The sequence below is a fragment of the Juglans regia genome, chromosome 13, assembly GCF_001411555.2.
Source record: "Juglans regia cultivar Chandler chromosome 13, Walnut 2.0, whole genome shotgun sequence".
Lineage (NCBI taxonomy): Eukaryota > Viridiplantae > Streptophyta > Magnoliopsida > Fagales > Juglandaceae > Juglans > Juglans regia.
In genome coordinates this window covers 15,017,686-15,038,021 of record NC_049913.1, presented here as the reverse complement: position 1 = coordinate 15,038,021, position 20,336 = coordinate 15,017,686, and the positions used below count along the sequence as shown (strand labels likewise).

The 20,336-nt window shown below is 38.4% G+C and overlaps 1 protein-coding gene across 1 annotated transcript; it reads right to left on the bottom strand.

Annotated features, from left to right (window-relative positions):
• Positions 1–6,498: 6,498 nt before the first annotated feature.
• LOC109011667 (WAT1-related protein At3g28050-like) lies at positions 6,499–19,433 on the bottom strand. Its single transcript, XM_018992953.2, has 7 exons — positions 19,051–19,433; positions 18,898–18,963; positions 18,588–18,701; positions 7,541–7,778; positions 7,291–7,449; positions 7,046–7,197; positions 6,499–6,940 (listed from the first exon to the last, which is right to left on the bottom strand). Exons 1-7 carry the CDS (start codon positions 19,221–19,223, stop codon positions 6,787–6,789), a joined length of 1,056 nt encoding a protein of 351 aa, XP_018848498.1. The 5' UTR covers positions 19,224–19,433; the 3' UTR covers positions 6,499–6,786.
• Between the last annotated feature and the right edge of the window lie 903 nt (positions 19,434–20,336).

Below are 20,336 nucleotides of genomic sequence, written 5' to 3'. Positions count from 1 at the left end.
CGGTACCGTTTTATGGTATCGTAGCTTTTGATGCAGATGAGGATGATGAGTCTTAGGCTTTGGCTCCATGGTGAGAGTGATCTGGGATCACTGGCTTTGTTATTTTATTTTACTTATTCGTATTTTGGGACATGTGTTAAACTTTATTTTGGGATGACTGTATAATTTTGTAAACCCTTTTACTGATGTTTTACTTGTATTTAAATTCTGGTACTTAGTTGACTAATCCGCTGCGTTGTTTTTGTACACTGTCGCTTGTACACACTTGGGCACGTTTCGTTGGGATGTGTGACCGTGTTGTCATCATCCTAGCGTCTCAATTCCCGTGTTTCCTTACATGGGGGTCGGGGGCGCCACATTAAAAGTCAATTTCTTATTTAAAAGAAAATCATGCAAAACCCTACCAAAGAGATCATTGCTCCAAATACGTACAGAACTAATTTCAAACTCCTACCCAAATCTCATGTTGTACTGAACAAAATACATATTCCAAACAAATAAGCAATTTACAACAACAAAAATTACGCAATCAGCACCAAAAATTATATTAACATAAACTACAAAAGGACTTACCAAAACGTGGAAAACTAGAGAGAGTAGCAAGCACGAAATGAGAAGAGATAACTAGTTTGAGTGGTGTGTTCATTCTACGCTTATTTATAAGGAGAAATCTCATTATTTCATCCCTTGAGTAAATTGTGTATGGTACAATCGGCGGCATTAACCTTTTCAGGTGAAGTCGGTGTCGATAATGCTTGGGCTCCTCACAATAGTTGAGAGAGAGGTTTTGGAAGAGCTATTGTTGCAAATAGGGAGATTTTGTAGCAGCTTGGGAGGGGAACAAAATGAGGTAATTGGGGTTACAGACACAATGGCTTTTCCTTTCAAGTTGAATGAAAATTAAACCCTAGGTGAAACTGACCTTTTAACTTAGGCGCACAAGTATGTGTAAATGAATCAATCTATTTAATAACCCGCTCGATACTTACTTGGTTAAACTCAAATTGAACTTGACTCGTGAAAAAAAAAAAAAAAACTCGCCCATGAAAGTAGATACTCGCTCGTAGGGGTGTAAATTTCAATTGAAAAATCGGAAAACCAGTCCAAACCGGACCGATTGGTCGGGTTTTGAACCGGTCCGATCCGGAACCGGTTCCTATATTATGAAAACCAACCGGATCCAGTCTGGTTTCGGTTTCGTAGTTTTCGGGACCCGACCGGTTGGAAAAAATATATATATAAATTAATTTTATATATTATACAAAATATTTATATATATAAGTTTTATATATAATATATAAAATATATATTAAATTTTTATATATAATATATATAATTATATATCACATATGAAATAATTTCATATTATAATTTATAAATTATAACATTAAATGTTAATCTTAAGTATGAACATTTGTAATTTGTTTGATCATATGTTATTAGTATAATTATATATAAGATAATGTTATTATAATTTATAAAATAAAAGTTTAATCTTAAATATGAAAATTTAATTGATCATACGCTTTAAACATAATATATATATTAAATTATTAATAATATTTTATCATAAGAAGTAACATTTTATTATATATTTTTTACATTTTAAAAAATCAGAAAATCGGACTGGATAGGACTGTACTTGAAACCGGTAAAACCGGAAGTACCGATTTAGGAGGGTAACAGGAGCGTAATCAGTTTTGAAAAATGCAAAACCAATACATACCGGTTTGATCCTAGATTTTCTCCAAAACCAGACCGGCTCAGACCGGTTACACCCCTACTCGCTCGATTAGTAAATGATATATACCTGACAAAACTTTACTCAACTCGGCTAAGGCTCGTTAAGGCCTGCTCGTTTATGCCCGAGTCGACTTATTAGCTTGACTTGATTAAAACTCATTCATATATTGATAAATATATATATACACCTATGTAGATATACATATATATATGTATTAGCTAATAATATAAGCATAGCACTTTTATAATTAAATAAATAACATGTAACATAATTATTTATGTATATATATTGAATATACTTTAAAGTTATATTTTATAAGTTGTACAATAATTATTCGATAAAATTTAATAACTTCATATACTAGTATGTGAGAACCATATATGAAATAGATATATGCTATCATATTATGTATATGTATTAATAATATATGTAGTCATATAATATATTATTATAATTGATAAATATCAACTAGTTAGATATTAATTATTTATAAATTCTTAAAATCTTATAATTTAATAGAGGTTTTACTTGTTAGTCGTATAAATTCAATATTAGATTTTTTATTTTTTTTATTTATCTAACTTATTAATTATTAAATTTTATTTTAAAAAAGAAAACAATTCGAGCTGAACTCGAGTTCGAATTGGGAGTTTAACTTAGTGAGTTGAGCTCGAACAAAGAATAAACAAAAATCTTGAGCTCAAGTTTCAACTCGAGTATTTTCAGTCAAGCCGAGCTCGACAAGCCAAAAACCAGCTCGACTTGGCTCGGCTTGGCTCAGCTCGATTTCAGCTCTACGCACAACCCTCTTGCTCTATTTTTTAACAAAAAAGGGATACTACTTCAGCCGAATAGGAGTTGGTCTTAATAAGAGTTAGGCTTGGACTTGCGCTTGGGTATTACAGTGGTAGTGGCGGCTCCACCACGACGGCCTTATTTTTTAATATTATAAACGTTTTTCTTTTCTAAAAAAAATATAAAGTTTATACGTGAACAACCTATAATTAGATCACATATTTTTCATCAGCATTCCTATTTTTAAATAACTTCTTCACCGAGAGCTAATATTCAAAAACAAATTGCACATGATGCTAAACTAGTGGCGTATAGCATAAGTATGACCAAGATTTTCTTTAAAAATAAAAATAAAGTATCTTTTTTCATATTGTTATGAAGATAAATAATTTTTAGATGGAGTCAAAACTGAGTTTAATATTTTTGACAATTTTGGGTAATTTTAGTTCTCCCATCATTGAGTTTGCTTTGTGCACATTTATTATTGGGTACAATTCCGCTTTATTTGTTGTAAATTTATCACTTGAACTGAAAGTTTGAGTATTGTTGGATGATATGTGTTAATGTCAAAAATTGCAAAATAAGTTGGAAGTGGAGAAAGAGTTATTCCCAGCCCACTGTGACAATTCGGACCTCGATCTGTGCGGTTTGGAGCCTCGGATGGTGGTTAAGAGCGGTTGTACAGTATTCGTATTTACATTCATAGTAGTGAATAAAAAATAAATACAGAAAATAAAAAAGATGGAGACACTAATTTACATTGTTTGACATAGGCAACATAGATTTATGTGGTTTCACATAGTACATATGTCCACAGCTCATTTGGAGGTCAAATCCACTATAATATGATTGTTTTACAGTCTCTTATTACCTCTCATCCTCATTGTACAATGGAAGTCCGAGAGCTATTTTCTGGAGGAGATTTTCTCTCTAGAGCTCTAGCCATGAGGTTAAAAAAGCTGAAGAAGTTCAAGAAGAAGTTGAACTCTTCTAGAAGTCCCCCCCACCCCCCTTTCGTCCCCTGTCCATCCTTGCTTTATGTACCCTCAATTCCTCTCTTTATGTACATCCCACCTTCACCCTGACACACCTTATTTTCCCCAGTCTTTGTTCCCTCCTTGCCCCTTCTTCCTCTCTCCTCTCTTCCCACTTATCGCTCAAAGGTGCCCCTTTAATGGGCTGGGATGTGATGCCTTTTGGGCTAGGGGTTTTACCTCCTAACAAATGCTCGCGATTTTTAAGGTTGACTTGCTCAATGGAGGCCTTGAGAATCTTCAAATTAAATTGTGAGAGAGATAGTTCGCAGCAATCTTTAGAAAAATAAATTCTGGGAGCAGATCCCTAATTTTCCATTTTGCTCACATTAAATGATAAAGATTTCCGAGTGCGAGGCTAGGTAGAAGATGTACTCCACCACGTTAGGTTTAAGCGTGAAACTCGGCTTTGGCGCTCGACTGCGTTAAGTGCGAGCACGGGGTGGGGCTTGGTGAGATAAGCAGGAAGTGTACTCGATCGCAAGAGGTGCGAGCACAGAGCTTGGCTTGGGCGGGAGATGTGCTCGACCGCATTAGATGCGAGTGCAGATAGGTCACGTAGTCAAGTGATTTGCCTGCCTGTTGGGTCTGGGGGGTCGGGGGGTCCAGGACCTTTCCCGCCTATTGACTCGTCACGAGGGAGATCGGACAGTCAAGTCACTTGTCCCACCTATTGACTCTCGGCAAGGTGTGGGTGAGGTCAAGCAGTCTATTACCATTCCCACCTATTAGCTAGTCATGAGGGAGGTCAGGCAGTCCAATGACTTTTGCCACCTTTTGACTCTCAATGAGGTGTGACTTGGCTTTGAGTTCATTTGTATGAATGTTTATCATTAGTAAAGAGTGTTTATCCTTCCGACGTTTTTGTTTTTCGTAGTGTCAACGGATTTTTCCCCATTGATGTGAATTGTTGTTGCCATTTCTATTTTGGTATTGATGCTAGAGTTTGTTTGTAGTAACCCGCATTAAGTGTCAAGGAGCACTTTAGCCCCCTGGGTCTATCTTAAGCAGTTGTCTAGCCTGTCGACTCGTTTCCGAAGGTAATCCACTGGCAGCGATTATGGCATGAGTATAAACACTCAACCTTTGCTAGAGAAGATGATGGGCTGGTATTGCTGTCCAGGTGAGGGAGGTCGGGTAATCGAGTGGCTAGACCTGCCTGTTGACTCTCAATGAGAAATTAGTGAAGTCGAGCGGTCCGTGACCTTTGCTGCCATGGATTCGCCATGAGGGAGGACGAGCAATCGAGTAATTGGACCCACCTTTTGACTCTCAACGAGAAATTAGTGAGGTCGGGTGGTCATTGACCTTTTCCGCCGTGAGGGAGATCGGGCAATAGAGTGGTTGGACGTACCTATTGACTCTCAACGAGGAATTAGTGCCAAAAATTGCATAACAAGCCGAAAGAGGAGAAAAAGTCATTCCCGACCCACTGTGACAATCCAAGCCTCGATCGGTGTGGTTTGGAGCCCCCGGTAATGGTCCAGAGCGACTGTACGATGTCCATATGTACATCCACAACAATGAATAGAAAATAAATGCAAGAAAAATAAAAGAGACAGAGACAAACAAATTTATAGGGTTTGGCATAATGCCTACATTCCCTCGTTGTTTGGAGGACAAATCCACTATAAGATGATTTTTTTTACAGTCTCTCATCTTTTTTGTACAATGGAAGTCAGAGAACTATTTTCTAGAAAAGATATTCTCTGTGAAGCAATTGTCGTGAGGTTGAAGAACCCAATGAAATTCAAGAAGTCGAAGTCGTTTAGAAGTCCCCCCTCCCTTTTTCTTTCCCTGCCCATCCTTACTTTATGTCCCCTCCTTTCCTCTCTTTATGTCACATCCTACCTCCTAACACCTTATTTTCTCCCGCCTTTATCTCCTTCTCATCCTTTTTTGTCCCTTCTTCCTCTCTTTTTCTTTCTTCTCACTCGTCTATACAATGAAAGTCAAAGAACTATTTTCTAGAAAAGATATTCTCTGTGAAGCAATTGTTGTGAGGTTAAAGAACCCAATGAAATTCAAGAAGTCAAAGTTGTTTAGAAATCAACCCCCCCCCCCCTTCTCCCTTTTTCTTCCCCTGCCTATCCTTACTTTATGTCCCCTCCTTTCCTCTCTTTATGTCACATCCCACCTCCTAACACACCTTATTTTCTCCCGCCTTTGTCTCCTCCTCATCCTTTTTTGTCCCTTCTTACTCTCTTCTTTGTTCTTTTCACTTGTCTTTCAAAGGTGTTCCTTTAATTTGCTGAGCTGGGATGCCTTTTGGACCAGGAGGTTTTACCTCCTAACAATATGAATAGAGAAATTCTACTCCTAAACCAGTCGATTACTCCAACACCACACACCATGATGTGGTAAACCCGATCAGGTCGCCACATCATGGTTTTACACCCATTTCTCGTCTATGTACACTGGAGCCATTTATCCCTCTCATCTCTCGTATGAGTATCCTAACCCCTTCCTCCAATTCGTCTCTCACTTCCCTTCCAGAACTACTCGATTCGTCTCTTACTTTCCTCCCGTCTGAGTATCTAGAGCCCTATCTCCTTGTCTCACTTTCGTAGTCCTTTGTCCCTCCATTTGGTGTCTCTGACTCCATTTACTTAGTTTTTCTTCAATTTTCTTCCATAAAAGTTTGAAGCTGAAGCTAAAAAAAAAAAAAAAAAAAAACTTGTCATAGTTTTTTAAGATTTCTATGATCATTCTAATGAAATCAAACAAAAAGCTTAGGAAACAAGAAAAACTCCCGTAAACCACCAACAAGAACAAAGTTTGAATCCGTTTAGTTCCTAACAAAAAGTACTTCCCATCAAGCTGTCCGAAAAAATTGCTGCTAATTCGGGTGGATCTAACAACAAACATTAAACCCAATTTTTCCTTAAACTGGTATTAAAGTAACCTTAAGAGATAGAGGAAACAGGATAATAAAGTTACTAACTTTTTCCTTATAGACACCAACCACCATTAAATCTCATGACAACCCAGTTTTCCATTTGTGAATCTGAACCACTCAGCTGAAGAAAATAACGTTATCAATATTCAACTCAACTGTCCTATCTATGGTCATGGGTTTATCTTTTTCACCATAAACTTAAAAATCAGTTTACAAGAAATCTAGTTACAGATTAGATATCTTGTCTTCAAACTGCACAGGCTGAAATTCAGGGTTTTATACCATTCTTTCACTGTCTTAATTCTTGTGCAGTCTTAGAAATCCAAGTTTTTGTTCTGCAAAAGAGGGACATTTGGAGAAGATGACTCAAAGCTACAAATTCCTCTGTTTTCAATCGTCTTATCTTCTTGGGCTTGTCCCCATATTACAGCATAAAACCCGAGAGCGATTACAGCAGCACCTATCACACTGCACATGAATTACATTGAATCACAATGCGAATAGTTCTCAAGAATCCAAAAAAGGAGCACTGTTGCAAAGATTTATTACACGGAGATTTGATCAGAAGAATACCTTCCAAGATAAAGAGTATCCCCAAGAAACGTAACCCCCATGACAACCGCAATGACTATTCCTAGAGGGCTAAACAATGCAACATAGACAGGACCCTTCTTACGGCATGCCCATGCAACAATTACGCTTCGTGTAGCAATCACAAATAGGGCCTAGAAACATGTTATCACAGAACCAAACAGAAATTCATACTTAGCGTCAAAATTATAATCCTAAGACAAGCATGTCACCTTCTCGATGCTTACCGAGTAACCTATAGTTATCAGCTCCGTATCCAGCCTTAGTCGCCAAGCGGCTGGATCTTTTTCTGCAAATAGTGCGATTGAGGCAGATTGGATGGTTACAAAAATGGAACAAATGAGTGTTACCATCAACTCGGAAGGATAATCTCTAATAATCAGGGTCTGTAGAAGTAAAAAAAAGAGTAAATCATTGTGATATAATGCCTGCAAGAAATTCATCAAGAGATGAGTTAAACGTACAAACAAGGTGTACCTGGAAAATAAACAATACTGCAAGGCAAAAGCTACCAGTGGCAAGAAGACAGCCTCCAAGGACCCAGTTTGATTTTGGTGACAGAAGAACTTCGTTGGGTTGGCGACTATCAGGTGATGAAGCACTTGTGATGGGCAGACCTTTGTATAAAGTCACAACTAATGCACCTGCTATAGATACAATGGTGCCAATGCACTTGGCCAGACTGCTCTGAACTCTCAAGTCCAACTTCTCCATCCTACAACCACCGTTTGATTCAAGCCTTATTTTTTATGCCTTGGAATGTGATTTTTATGCCGATGGAAACTCTAACATTAGTTTGTTAAGACATGTTAACATATTTGGATGTCAAATACGTGGAGAAGAAAAATAATTAACCAGGTAATATTTATATGCCTTGGCACAAAAATCTATCTACACCAATACACTCAAGTTTTCAAATTCCAAAACTAGCTCTTCATAGAAACTCATTTTTAAGAGCCATCCTCTAACAATAAAGCTTCCTCACGTGGGAAGACCACTTGAGGTCAAAACCCAGCTTAGGTTGAAATTTCAAATTAACCGAAGTCCCCTAGCCGATCAAAGACCCTAATTGTGGCTTCCAATTGGATTGCAGTCTCTAATTTGATTGAAGATTAGGAGAGGGTAGGGGACTTCTCTCGTTTCATTAGATATGAGCATGCTGATGGGTCTAAAATCAGATTTAGGCATGGTGTGTGGTGCAAAACCGGCCCTAGAAGTCTCTCTTCCCAAAATTGTTTCATCCATCCCAAAACAAGGTGGCTTCGGTTGAAGAACACAAACAAATTTCTGATAATATGCTCCACTGGTGGGAGATGTAGTTGTTTACTTTTCTTTTTTGACAAGTTATACTCCTTTTGTGTGGAGAATAGAATGTGAGGATCAGATATGTTTCATCCCATCCAAGAGGAAGAACTTTGAGGTCAAATCTTTTTCAATGCGCTTATTCCTCCATCCAGTTGGCTCTCTTTTTCCCTGGAAATGTATTTGAATAAATAAGGCTCCTTCAACGGTAGCTTTTTTTTTTTCCCCGTGACCTTCAAAAAACAGACAATTTGCAAAAGACGCACATGGTAATAACATACCGGTTGTAACAATGTGAGCTGGCTAGGGAATTATGGACAGTAAAGTTGTACACTTTTGGGATCAAGTAGATCATGTCCCCAAAAGTGAAGTTTTTTGCCTACTGACGGAATCCTTGTGGTAGTCATTAAAACTTAGAAGTTAGGAACAGGATCCCTTTGTGCTTAATGCAGTGTGTTTAACAAGAACTCGACACCCGAACCTTTGAAGAACATGAGTGGAAAATGACAACCACATTGTTTATGATTGGATTGCTACTGAAAAAGCTCCCAACTGTCCAGTTTTCTAGCTTCCAAAGAGTTCTGCTCTTTTTCTTCTCAATAGTGGGTGCAACCTTTTGAATACTTCATGTGTGCTAGGGTTGCACCCCTCTATGAATTTAATAAAATGCCATACTTTTTTTTGTCAGTAGAAGAAAGATTTTATTGAATCAATGGAATATTCATAATCCAAGTACGTAGGATGTATACAGCTAACAAGAGGAAGTTAGGTGCTTGAAAAAGAAACATAAAAATCAAGAAAACTAGCACCACTTAAATCAATAACAGAAGCCCATAAAAATAAAGTATTGAAAACAAAATCATTTTAGCTCCTTCAGGAGAGCGTTCCCCATCTTCAAAGCTCAAGTCATTCCCCTCCAACCAAATAAACCATGTTCCTCTGAATAACATATTAAAAAAAAATGAGGTCCTTCGTTTTTCAAAGTGACTGTTGATCGTGACTCTTTCTACTCCTCATTCCTCTGAATTAATTGGCATGTAACCTCGAAGGGCCATAATTTCACCACTGGCTTTTGCATATCTTTTTTTTTTTTTTTTTTTTTTGGCTCATGTCTTGTTTCATGGGGAGCGAAGCAAGAAGTGGTCTCACACACAAGTAAAGACTACAGAGAGGTTGAATCTCACGCAATGGCTAATAACTCTGGTTTAATTCTATTGGTTTGGCATGCTCATAAACGAATTATTCATTTCTCTGTCTTCTCCACTTGTACTATAATAGTGTGATAATATTAGTGCCTTAGTATTAGCTTCCAATTATGGCTTTCAAGGCTGCACAAAGCACATATAAATTGACTATTGCTTCACAAGTGACAAGGTAGTCAATCATGACGTTTCAATTAAATTTATTTCATCTCTTCACCAATTGCAGATATTATCACCAAGGGCCACAAAGAACTTATTATAAGCAACTCATTGAGGGCAAGTTGCTGGTGTGTCCTCCCATCAGCTAGCGGGTGCCATGGGAGGGGGACAGAAGGAAATTAGGGTAGGCATCAATCACAGAAACAATTCTCAGCCGTTTGTGCATCAAAGACAATATCTTCAGACAATGCTCCACATTTGGCATCCAACATTAAAGCTCCAGATCACAACTGCCAATGCAATTTCAATCGCAATAGAAACTGGACATTATAGGGACATAATTCTATTCGAGCTTGTTTTCTTTCACCTCAATCCCCCTCTCACATCTTCATCACTAACTTCACTTTTAATTTCTAAAGATTTAACAACTTCCTGTTTTGAAAGAAAAGTACGCATCTACATACACCACAGATTGATTACTTTTTTATCAAATGTTTCCATATCATATTTTTGTAAACAATATGATAGGTGCCGTCCCACAATCCTAATCAGAGCAACTACATAGTTAGCAAATCCGAAAGCTATTAAAATAATCTTCTATCAAACAACCTATTGACAGAATCAAATCCCACCAAATTAGCAATCTCTTGATCTTAGGAATTTGTTTTTTTTAAGTGTAATTATTTAGGAAATTTTTCATTCAATTGTAATTATTTCCTTTTTAATAGTTACCATAGAAAGACTAGGACTGTATCTATATATTTTAGATGTCCTTACACTGTAATTGAAGCTTTTCAAAAATAAAGTGTTCAATTCTTAACATGGTATCAGCCAAACAACGTTCCTAATCCTCCAAACTCAACGCCTTCAATTGCCACTTCCTCCAACCCCCCTCCTTCTCCTTACCTCCTTCACCCATCTGATTCCCCTAGCCTCATTCTCGTCTCTGGAGTACTCACTGGAGATAACTATCCCAAATGGCAAAAAGCCATGACCCGTGCACTCAACGCCAAAGACAAACTCAGTTTTGTTGATGGTACTCTTTCCCCACCCACCACAGATTCACCAAATTATATTCAATGGAATCAAACCAAGGACATGGTCCTTACCTAGCTTCTTATGTAACACCCGGACCCAATCATGCTCAAATTTTATTTTATTTTTATTTGTTTATTTTTTTAGTTCATTTTATTTTATTTTAGTTTCTTCGCACGTTTTCTTTTTTTCCGCACGTTTGATCCTTTCCGTCTATATTTCTCTTCACCCATTAGTGCTTCCATCCACTCCATGCACACACACAACACAAACTTCCATCCGCACAACAAGTCTCTCTCTCGGCTCTCTAGGGTTTTATATTTTTTTGGTCGCCCATTTCATCTTTATAATTGCCCGTTCTTCATCCTCAACGAAAGTCGATAGTCGCCGCTTTTTCCTTTTCACGCCTCAACCTCCATCACCCACTGTAACCTCTCGTTCACAACCCCTCCGTGTCATCAAACGGGAACCAGCTCCACTCACACGGCAACACCACCACAAGCCACCAGACCCGCCCGTTGACCCATATTCCTCAGCCGTTCAACATATAAACGCCACCATCACCATCGTCCATCGAAAGGAAAAGAACCGGAGCTGCTCTGTTTTGGAACCATGGAAACAGAGCATTGTCGCTCAAAGTGAGAACCATGCCTTGCCCCAGTTGCGCAACGCCGCCACCGCCAGCAGCATCAAACCACACCGAAAAGCAAGCATCCACCGCCCGGAGGTGTCCAGCGCCACTACCCGAAGCCCCCATGCACGCCGCATGATACGTAAACTCCTCTCATCTCTCCCTCTCACTCTCCATGCTCTCTCGCGTTTCACCCTCACTCTCTCATTAGTTGGTCTCTCTATCACAGTGCCCTGCCGTCGTGACCACTGTCGTCCACCGCCCAGCCCTTTGCCCCGCCGCACGTTTCACTTCTCTCTCGGTGAGCCTCCGTGCGTCTTTTAGTCTCTGTGTCTTTTCACAGTGTTAACAGGATAGTTTAGTTGTGATGCAAGTCTTTTGGTTAAAAATAAAAACGTGTTTTAATTACATTATTACTCTTCACAGTTAGTATGTTTTAAACTTTTATTTTATATAGTAGTAGACTCGATTTTATTTATGTTTACAGAGACATCTTAAATATTTTAACATGTTATGTAAAGATTTATTTTAAGAGTAAATAATATTGATGTAATGTTACTTTTACATTTTAGATATGTTTTAGTCTATTTAAAAATAGTTATGGTTTATTTTTAAAATATTGTGGGATAATTATATTTTTTCAGTATTAAACTTCATAAGTTGTTTTCATTAATACATAGGTCTGACTTTTAAATATTTTTGTCATAGTTATTAAATCAACAGAGATGATTTTAGAAAGTGACGATTTGAAATTTTAGGTTTTGAGGATTTTAATAGGTTATTTTAGAAGCGTAGGATTGAATAACGAAATATGAGATTAATTGGAAATTTACGAGAATTATGTGATTATTTATAGGTGACGAGTAATTATTGTTCGACATTTTGAGGAAAATTCAGAAAAAAAGTTAAGAAGTCCAGGTAAGTGGAGTTCTTATGCTAGACTTTGCATTAAAATAAAATGGACTGAGGTCATTTTTGGAAAATGTGCATGTTTTGCTATGAAAAGAAATTTGAATTACCTCAGTTATTTGTTCTGCATTACTCATGAGATTCTGTTTAAGAAGAAAGTATTTTCTGCCCTACCACGGGTTATAGTAGTGGTCTCTGTTTTGAGTGCACACCTTGGTGACAGAGTGTTTTATGTTCTGCTTGACTATCCGCAGATGCACAACCCTACCACGGGAGTTATACATGGCCTCTGTTCTAATATGATGTTCCGATGATGATGATGATCATTTATGCTATGCCAAAGAATATTTTGAATGAAATTATTTCTAAATCTTCGCTCTGATATTTTGATAACACTCTGAAAATGAAAATATTTTGTTCTGCATTCTGATTTCTGTAAATGCTCATGTTTATACACTGGTATATGTTCTCTGCTTACTGAGTTGTTGATAACTCACCCCTTATCTCCATATATTTTTCAGATAATTTTGATGGTTCAGCTGGAAAACAAGAGTAGAAAGTTTAGTAAGGTGTGATGATCGTAGTGGAATAAGTGTCTGAGGGTACAAATGCTTATTTGAGAGTCGTAGTTAGTAAACTGATTTATTTTTTTGGGTATTTGATTTGATGAGTTGAGGATGTTTTCGAGTTTTTGGAGAATTTCTAATTTATATTATTGGGAATTTCTTTATTGTTGCCATGGAGGAACTTAGATTTTTGGTTTGATTAAGTGGATTAATATTTTATGGGATTTTCTGGAGTTTGTAGTTGTGTTATTTAAGTTAATCTTAAGTATTAAGAGCTAACTCTCCAGACCTCCGGAAACGGGACGTTACATCTTAACTCCATTGCAAACTCTCTCGAATTCCATACTGACCCTCGTGAGGTGTGGCTTGACCTTCAATCCCGTTTCTGTCATGGGAACAACGCTTGGGTCTATCACCTAAAACGAGAGCTATCCTCCCTACACCAAAATACCACTTCCATCCATGAATGCTACAACTAGATTAAACAACTCTGAGATGAACTTAGTCATCTCCAAAAATGCAGTGACCTCAAAGAATTTCAACAACAAGCGGAGGATGAACGAGTTTACCAGTTTTTACTCGGCCTCAATGACTCATTCTCTCAACTGAGAACCCAGATTTTGGCACTGGAACCCCTTCCCCCCATCACTAAAATTTTTTCTATTCTGTTTCAGGAGGAACAACAAAGACTTCTTCAAATCCGAAATACCCCATCAGAGCTTCAAAGGTTCGCCGCCCACTCCAGTGGCTTCCAACGACCACCATTCAAATGCTTGGAATGTGGCCGAAACGGCCATACACGTGACAAGTGTTGGCGCCGCATCGGGTACCCTCCAAGTCGTGAACCCCGCACGAAGTCTCCTCCATCTCTTCTCGGCAAACCACCTCTGAATCCGCTACCAATGGCTCACCAAGCCTCTTCCTCCACCGCGAGCTCATTGGTACCTGGTCTCACTCCCAATCTCTACCAAAAACTCTTGGATTTGCTCAACCCATCAAACCCTTCCGCAAATTTCGTGGGTAATGTTTCTCCCAGTCTCTCTTCTCTTCAAGGCCAAACATGGATCATCAATAGTGGAGCTAGCCACCACATGTGCCATAATCGGACCCTTTTCTCTGCACTTTCATCTCCTCCCCATGCGCCAAACGTATGCTTACCCACGGGTGTTTTACTTCCCTTCCCATTGAAGGGATTGGCACAATTCATTTGGCCGAATTCCTAACTTTACTAATGTCTATTTTGTCCCTTCATTCCATTTTAATTTACTCTATGTACCCCAACTCACCTCTAATAATTTTTGTCTTGTCTTTTTTTCCTCTACTAATTATTTTTTTCAGGACCCTCAGTCGACGAAGCTGATTGGAGCGAGTGAGCTTTGCAATGGACTTTACATGTATCAGCCTCAACCCGTCACAACTCTTTCTACTCAGACTCTTGCTAATAAGATCCTATGGCACCAACACCTAGGTCATCCTTCTCGTTTACATATTCTCAATTTTTTCAATAATAATGCTTGTATTATTTCTGATTGCGATATTTGTGCTCGTTCGAAGCATACTCAACTTCCTTTTCCTTCAAATGCTAATAAAAGTACTTTTGCTTTCAATCGTATTTTTTGTGATATATGGGGTGGTTACCATACTTCTTCAATTTGTGATGCACATTATTTTCTTACCATTGTTGACGATTTTTCTCGCTCCACTTGGATCTATCTCTTGCGACATAAATCTAAAGCATATACCCATCTCATACATTTTTTTGCACTTATCCAGAATCAGTTCAACACCATGATTAAAACTATAAGAACTGATAATGGACAAGAATTTCTTTCCCACAAATTTCAAAATTACCTTCATGATCACGGGATCATTCATGAACATACCTGCGTTGAAACTCCGCAACAAAATGATGTTGCGGAGCGCAAACACCGGCACCTTTTGAATGTCACTCATAGTCTCCGATTTCAAGCACATTTACCCTTAAAATTTTGGGGTGAATGTGTTCTCACGGCCGCTTATCTTATTAACCGCACCCCGAGTCGTATTCTTCAAAATAAATCTCCTTTTGAACTTCTGTTCAATATCCCACCAAATTACGCTCATTTACACATATTTGGATGTCTTTGTTAAGCTCAAACTCTCCATGCTTCCCGCGACAAATTCTCACCTCGTGCCTTAACATGCGTTTTTCTTGGGTATCCTGGTCAACATAAAGCTTACAAGCTTTACAACCTAAAAACCCAAACTATTTTTTATTCTCGTGATGTTACTTTTCATGAACAAATATTCCAATCCCAAACTACTTCTTTCTCAGATCCATCACTACCCATTATTCCTCTTCCCGTTCCCGGTCCTATAACTTCTCCTCCCCAATCCACTTCTATTCCCGACCCACCACCACCTCCACCATCTACACTCTCCATTCGTCCTAGACACACCACCACTCGACCCGCATATCTTTAAGATTACGTCTGTTCGACCATACATACGGAGTCCATTGCATCCTCATCAACTGCATTAGCTTCAGGTACTGCTCATCCTTTATCTGCTTTTATTTCCTATTCTCGTTTTTCTCCTTCTCATCTTACCTTTTTAACTGCTCTCACAACATCTGTTGATCCTTCCTGTTATTCCACTGTCATTCACCATCCTCATTGGCGTGAGGCCATGAGTGCTGAGATATGAGCCTTAGAGGCTAATGCAACTTGCACTCTTGAGCCCTTTCCCCTTGGTAAGAAACCCATTGGAAGTAAATGGGTTTTCAAAACTAAACTCAAAGTTGATGGCTCTGTTGAGAGGTACAAATCTCGATTAGTTGCTAAAGGTTACACCCAAGTTGAAGGTCTTGACAACCATGAAACATTTGCTCCAGTTGCCAAAATGATCACTGTCCACTGCTTACTAGCAGTCGCTGCCGTGAAAAATTTGGTCATTCAACAACTTGATGTCAACAATGCATTTCTAGATGGTGATCTTGATGAAGAGGTCTATATGACTCCACCACCTAGATATTGCCCTAAGGGGGAGGCTCGTGTGTGTCGGCTCCGAAAATCTTTATACAGTCTCAAACAAGCCTCCCGCAATTGGTTTTTTAAATTAACCACTGTGCTTCTTGATGCAGCTTTTAATCAGTCTCAAGCAGACCACTCTTTATTCACTCTTATCTCTCACACCAGCATTACTATTGTCCTCGTTTATGTAGATGACATCCTAGTTGCTGGCAATGATATTTCCCAGATCGATGTTTTCAAGAGCATTCTCTCTACACACTCCAAAACAAAGGATCTCGGCCCCCTCAAATATTTCCTTGGTCTCGAAGTTGCTCGATCTCAGAAATGCATCTTCCTCAACCAACGCAAGTACACACTTGATATCCTGACTGATAGTACTGATAGTGGTCAACTTGGTGCTCAGACCGCTCACTTTCCCATGGAACAAAATTTAAAGCTCACAAACCCTGGCGACTCTCTCCTCATCGACCCTGGTGCCTATCGACGACTGGTTGGACGTCTTATCTACCTGACTATAACACGTCCTGATATTGTTTTTGCAGTAAACATTCTCAGCCAATTCATGCATGCTCCCCGAGATCCACACATGCAAGCTGCCATCCACGTTCTTCGCTATCTCAAAGGCAGTCTAGGTCAAGGTATTTTTTTCTCATCATCTAGCACTTTGCATGTCACCACTTACACAGACTCTGATTGGGCCAACTGTCCCACTACTCGAAGATCCACCACATGGTTCTTCATTCAGCTTGGCACGAGCCCTATTTCTTGGCGCACAAAAAAACAGACGACAGTGGCACGTTCCTCCGCTGAAGTCGAATATCGCGCCATGGCAGTTACCACTTGCGAACTCACCTGGCTTAAACAACTCCTCACAAACCTTGGCGTCTCTCATTCTGAGCCTATCAATCATTATTGTGACAATCAATCCGCTCTACATATCGCTCACAACCCTATTTTTCACGAGCGCATCAAACACATTGAAATTGATTGTCACCTTGTTCGTGATAAAATTCGGGCCGGCCTCCTTACAGCCGTTCACACATCTTCTCATGAGCAAGTCGCTGATATCTTCACCAAAGCCTTGGGACAGAAACTTTTCCAACACTTTCTACACAAGTTGGGCATTACGAATCTCCATGCACCAACTTGAGGGAGAGTATTGACAGAATCAAATCCCACCAAATTAGCAATCTCTTGATCTTAGGAAATTTGTTTTTTTTTAATTGTAATTATTTAGAAAATTTGTCATTCAATTGTAATTATTTCCTTTTTAATATTTACCATAGAAAGACTAGGACTGTATCTATATATTTTAGATGTCCTTACACTGTAATTGAAGCTTTTCAGAAATAAAGTGTTCAATTCTTAACACAACCCAAACACCAAACTGAAACATCTCCAAATCCCAATGAAGAGCCCACTGCTTTGATGCGCGTTTGTTATGAGAAAGTGATACTTTGAATATAAGTCCAAACATAAGTGTATCATTCGTACAAAGTGTTGCACCAATACAGAAATTATTAGAGGCAACTCATTCAGAGACCCACCCACACTCTCCCAATGGAGTAATACGAAATTCATCAAGACCAAGACAAAGTGAAAGTTAAAGCATCAATTTTGACTAACATAAGATATAAGTAGTTCAATACAAAGGCTTACATCCATAATCAGATATAGTCTATGGGAATTTCCACCAACATAAGATGAAGTATAACGGTGATGAGAGACATTTGAAACTCTGATCCCCAATGTATCCAAAACCTCAAAACTAGAAAAACAACTTCATTGAAGAAACTCGCCCCACATTTTTCTATGAGTTATCTTCTAACCGCATAACTTCTCCACATAGGCATGTAGTAAGACCTCCTTAGGCGGAAGCCACCACTTTGCAGAAAATCCAACTTAGGTTTAAGAACTATGGGGTAAGCTCCCACTTAGACTAAAGAACTAATTCCTTAGTGTTGATATGTTTATACAATACGGAACTATAATTGTGCACTATTTCTTTAAAATTTAGGATTACCACCTTATGACCAATCATGTTTACAAAATATAGGTTGATCTTGATCCACCAAAATATAGGTTGGTGTATAGCAGGTTATTCTAGGAATTTAATATCAGAAGGTTGACGAAAGGGGCCCAGGAACCTTGGCGATGTCAAGATTATATGGTAAAGTGACATCAAAGGTTTTACTGGTGCCAGAAACAATTTATAAAAGATGATCACCATTTCCAATAAATTTAGCCAGTATTACTGCAACAAATCATCTATACAAGTTAAATTTGCTATCCTATACTTAGTTAATAGTCGGTTAAAACATATTCTCATCTTTACAAATATGTTATATTTTAGAGTTGCATATACGATGCGTCTAAATAAAAATCTTAGCTTCTCCATTGTCCACTGGCAACTTATTAGTCAATCACGTCCCAATGCTATTTTAGGATCTAATAACCAATGCCAGCATGTATCATGGAATTTGTATTTAAACACCTTACAAACATATTTCTGGTCCAAAATGATGGACTTAACAGTGGGCACTCCACCAATTACAGGATATTTTTCTGAATTTAGTAGCAACATTGTTTAACAAGAATATTTTAGCTGTGAAAAAAGTTTCAACCAACACATTTGAATTTGGTAGCATATTCAGACTGGTGAGAGTAGTAGCTTAAGCATGTGGCAGTGTGAACAGAGAGGAGATGCACCTGGAGATGATAGCCAGAATGAAGGTAAAAGCTGGCATCAGATCAACTACTGCTGAGGCCAGAGTTGGGGAGCTGTACCCAATCCCAGTGTACATGAAGGTCTGCACAGAGCAACTACAAAGTCGCCCAAAAAATTATGATTGATTATAAATTAGTGTCGGCAGGGCTGCAGGTGCACATTTATGATCAAATTATCAGACCCCCAATTAGAAACCCATTTATAACTCCCTAATTATAATCTTATACAGTATCTTAGCAAGCCAAGAACAAAAATTCTTAAGAATACTGAAAATATAATCTTAAACATTACCTCAGCAAGCCGAGCACAAAGATTCTAAAGACTATTGAAAATTTTAGTGGAGGAAGACTTCTTTTTCTGCAAATCAAAGTAGAAGATGTTAAAGAAAGTGTTGCAGGAAGTTGGTGAGCTGGAAAGTTGGAGCTGGCAGATGAATATATAAACCTGTAATAGATTATAGAAGCTAGGAGAAGGACGAAGATGGCGAGGGCGTTCGAGTAAACAACAAAAATATAGTTACTCATCCCTCTACTCATGGCTGCTTTGACCATAGTGTTCAAGCCAACTTCCAGGAACTGTACTGTCACCAATGCTGCGACTACTCCCAAGCCCTGCATCTCTCGCTCTTTCTTTGCTACACCGCTAGTGTTCAACAGATAATGAAAGAAAACGAGTCAAACCCTCTACTCGATAATCTATTGGAAATGGGTAGGATCTATGGCATTTGGTCGAGTAAAGAAATATAATATCCAACAAAAACTAATACGACAACGAAAGGGCAGGAGATGCGGGATAAAGCAACTCCATTCCTGGACGTCCCGTGGTGATCCATGAGTGGCTCTGGCTCCCATAAAACGTGACAATTAAGAATCCTCTCTCGACTTCTTCCTTTGTTTTTTCCTACGTGTCGCTTTATGCATTACTTTATAGCATTCACTTTCGATTTCTTATAATTTTTTTAAAATTTTAGTTAAAAATCATAATTTTTATAATTTTTTTTTAAATTTTACTAATCTTTAAAACATCTTATATTTAATTTCTTATCCTTTTTCTATTCTTTTAAAATAATATTTTTCTATTCTTTCTTTATTATTATTTCTATTACTTTATTTCTACATATTTAACTATTCCCTATAAAATATATATAAAAACAAATTTAAAGAACACTTCTTCTAGGCACAGTCGCCGAACGCAAGCGGCGTGCAAACGGCTGACGTGGTATTACGCCACGTCAGCCGATTAAATTAAAAAAAAAATTAAAGAAATAAAGAAAACAGAACACTCTGATTTTTCGATGCATAGGGGCGCTTGCAACAAGCTTTTTCGAAATAATATATAGAAACATCTCCTTCCCCGCAATCTCTTCTTTCAGCGTCCGACTTCGTGCTCATAGCTTCGTACTCCCACTCATCGTCTCGTAGGACCCATATATATATATATATATATATATATATGTATGTTAAAGAAAAGAAAGGCAAGAAGCAGTCAAAACTTCCAATTCCAGTTCTCCAAAAAATCAGATAGCCAATAGATATCGTTTACTCCCCACCGTATTCTTCGCCTCTCGGTCTTTGGTGTATATCTCCTGAACGACCTCCACCGAGGCCAGTTTGTCGTGTCCCTCCAGCACGGCCTTCGTCTTTCTGCTCACCATTTCCCCTCACCGTACCTCTGGCATCTTCTCTGGAGACCGGGCTTTCGTTTCCTGCCATCTGATATTGTCTTGGTGG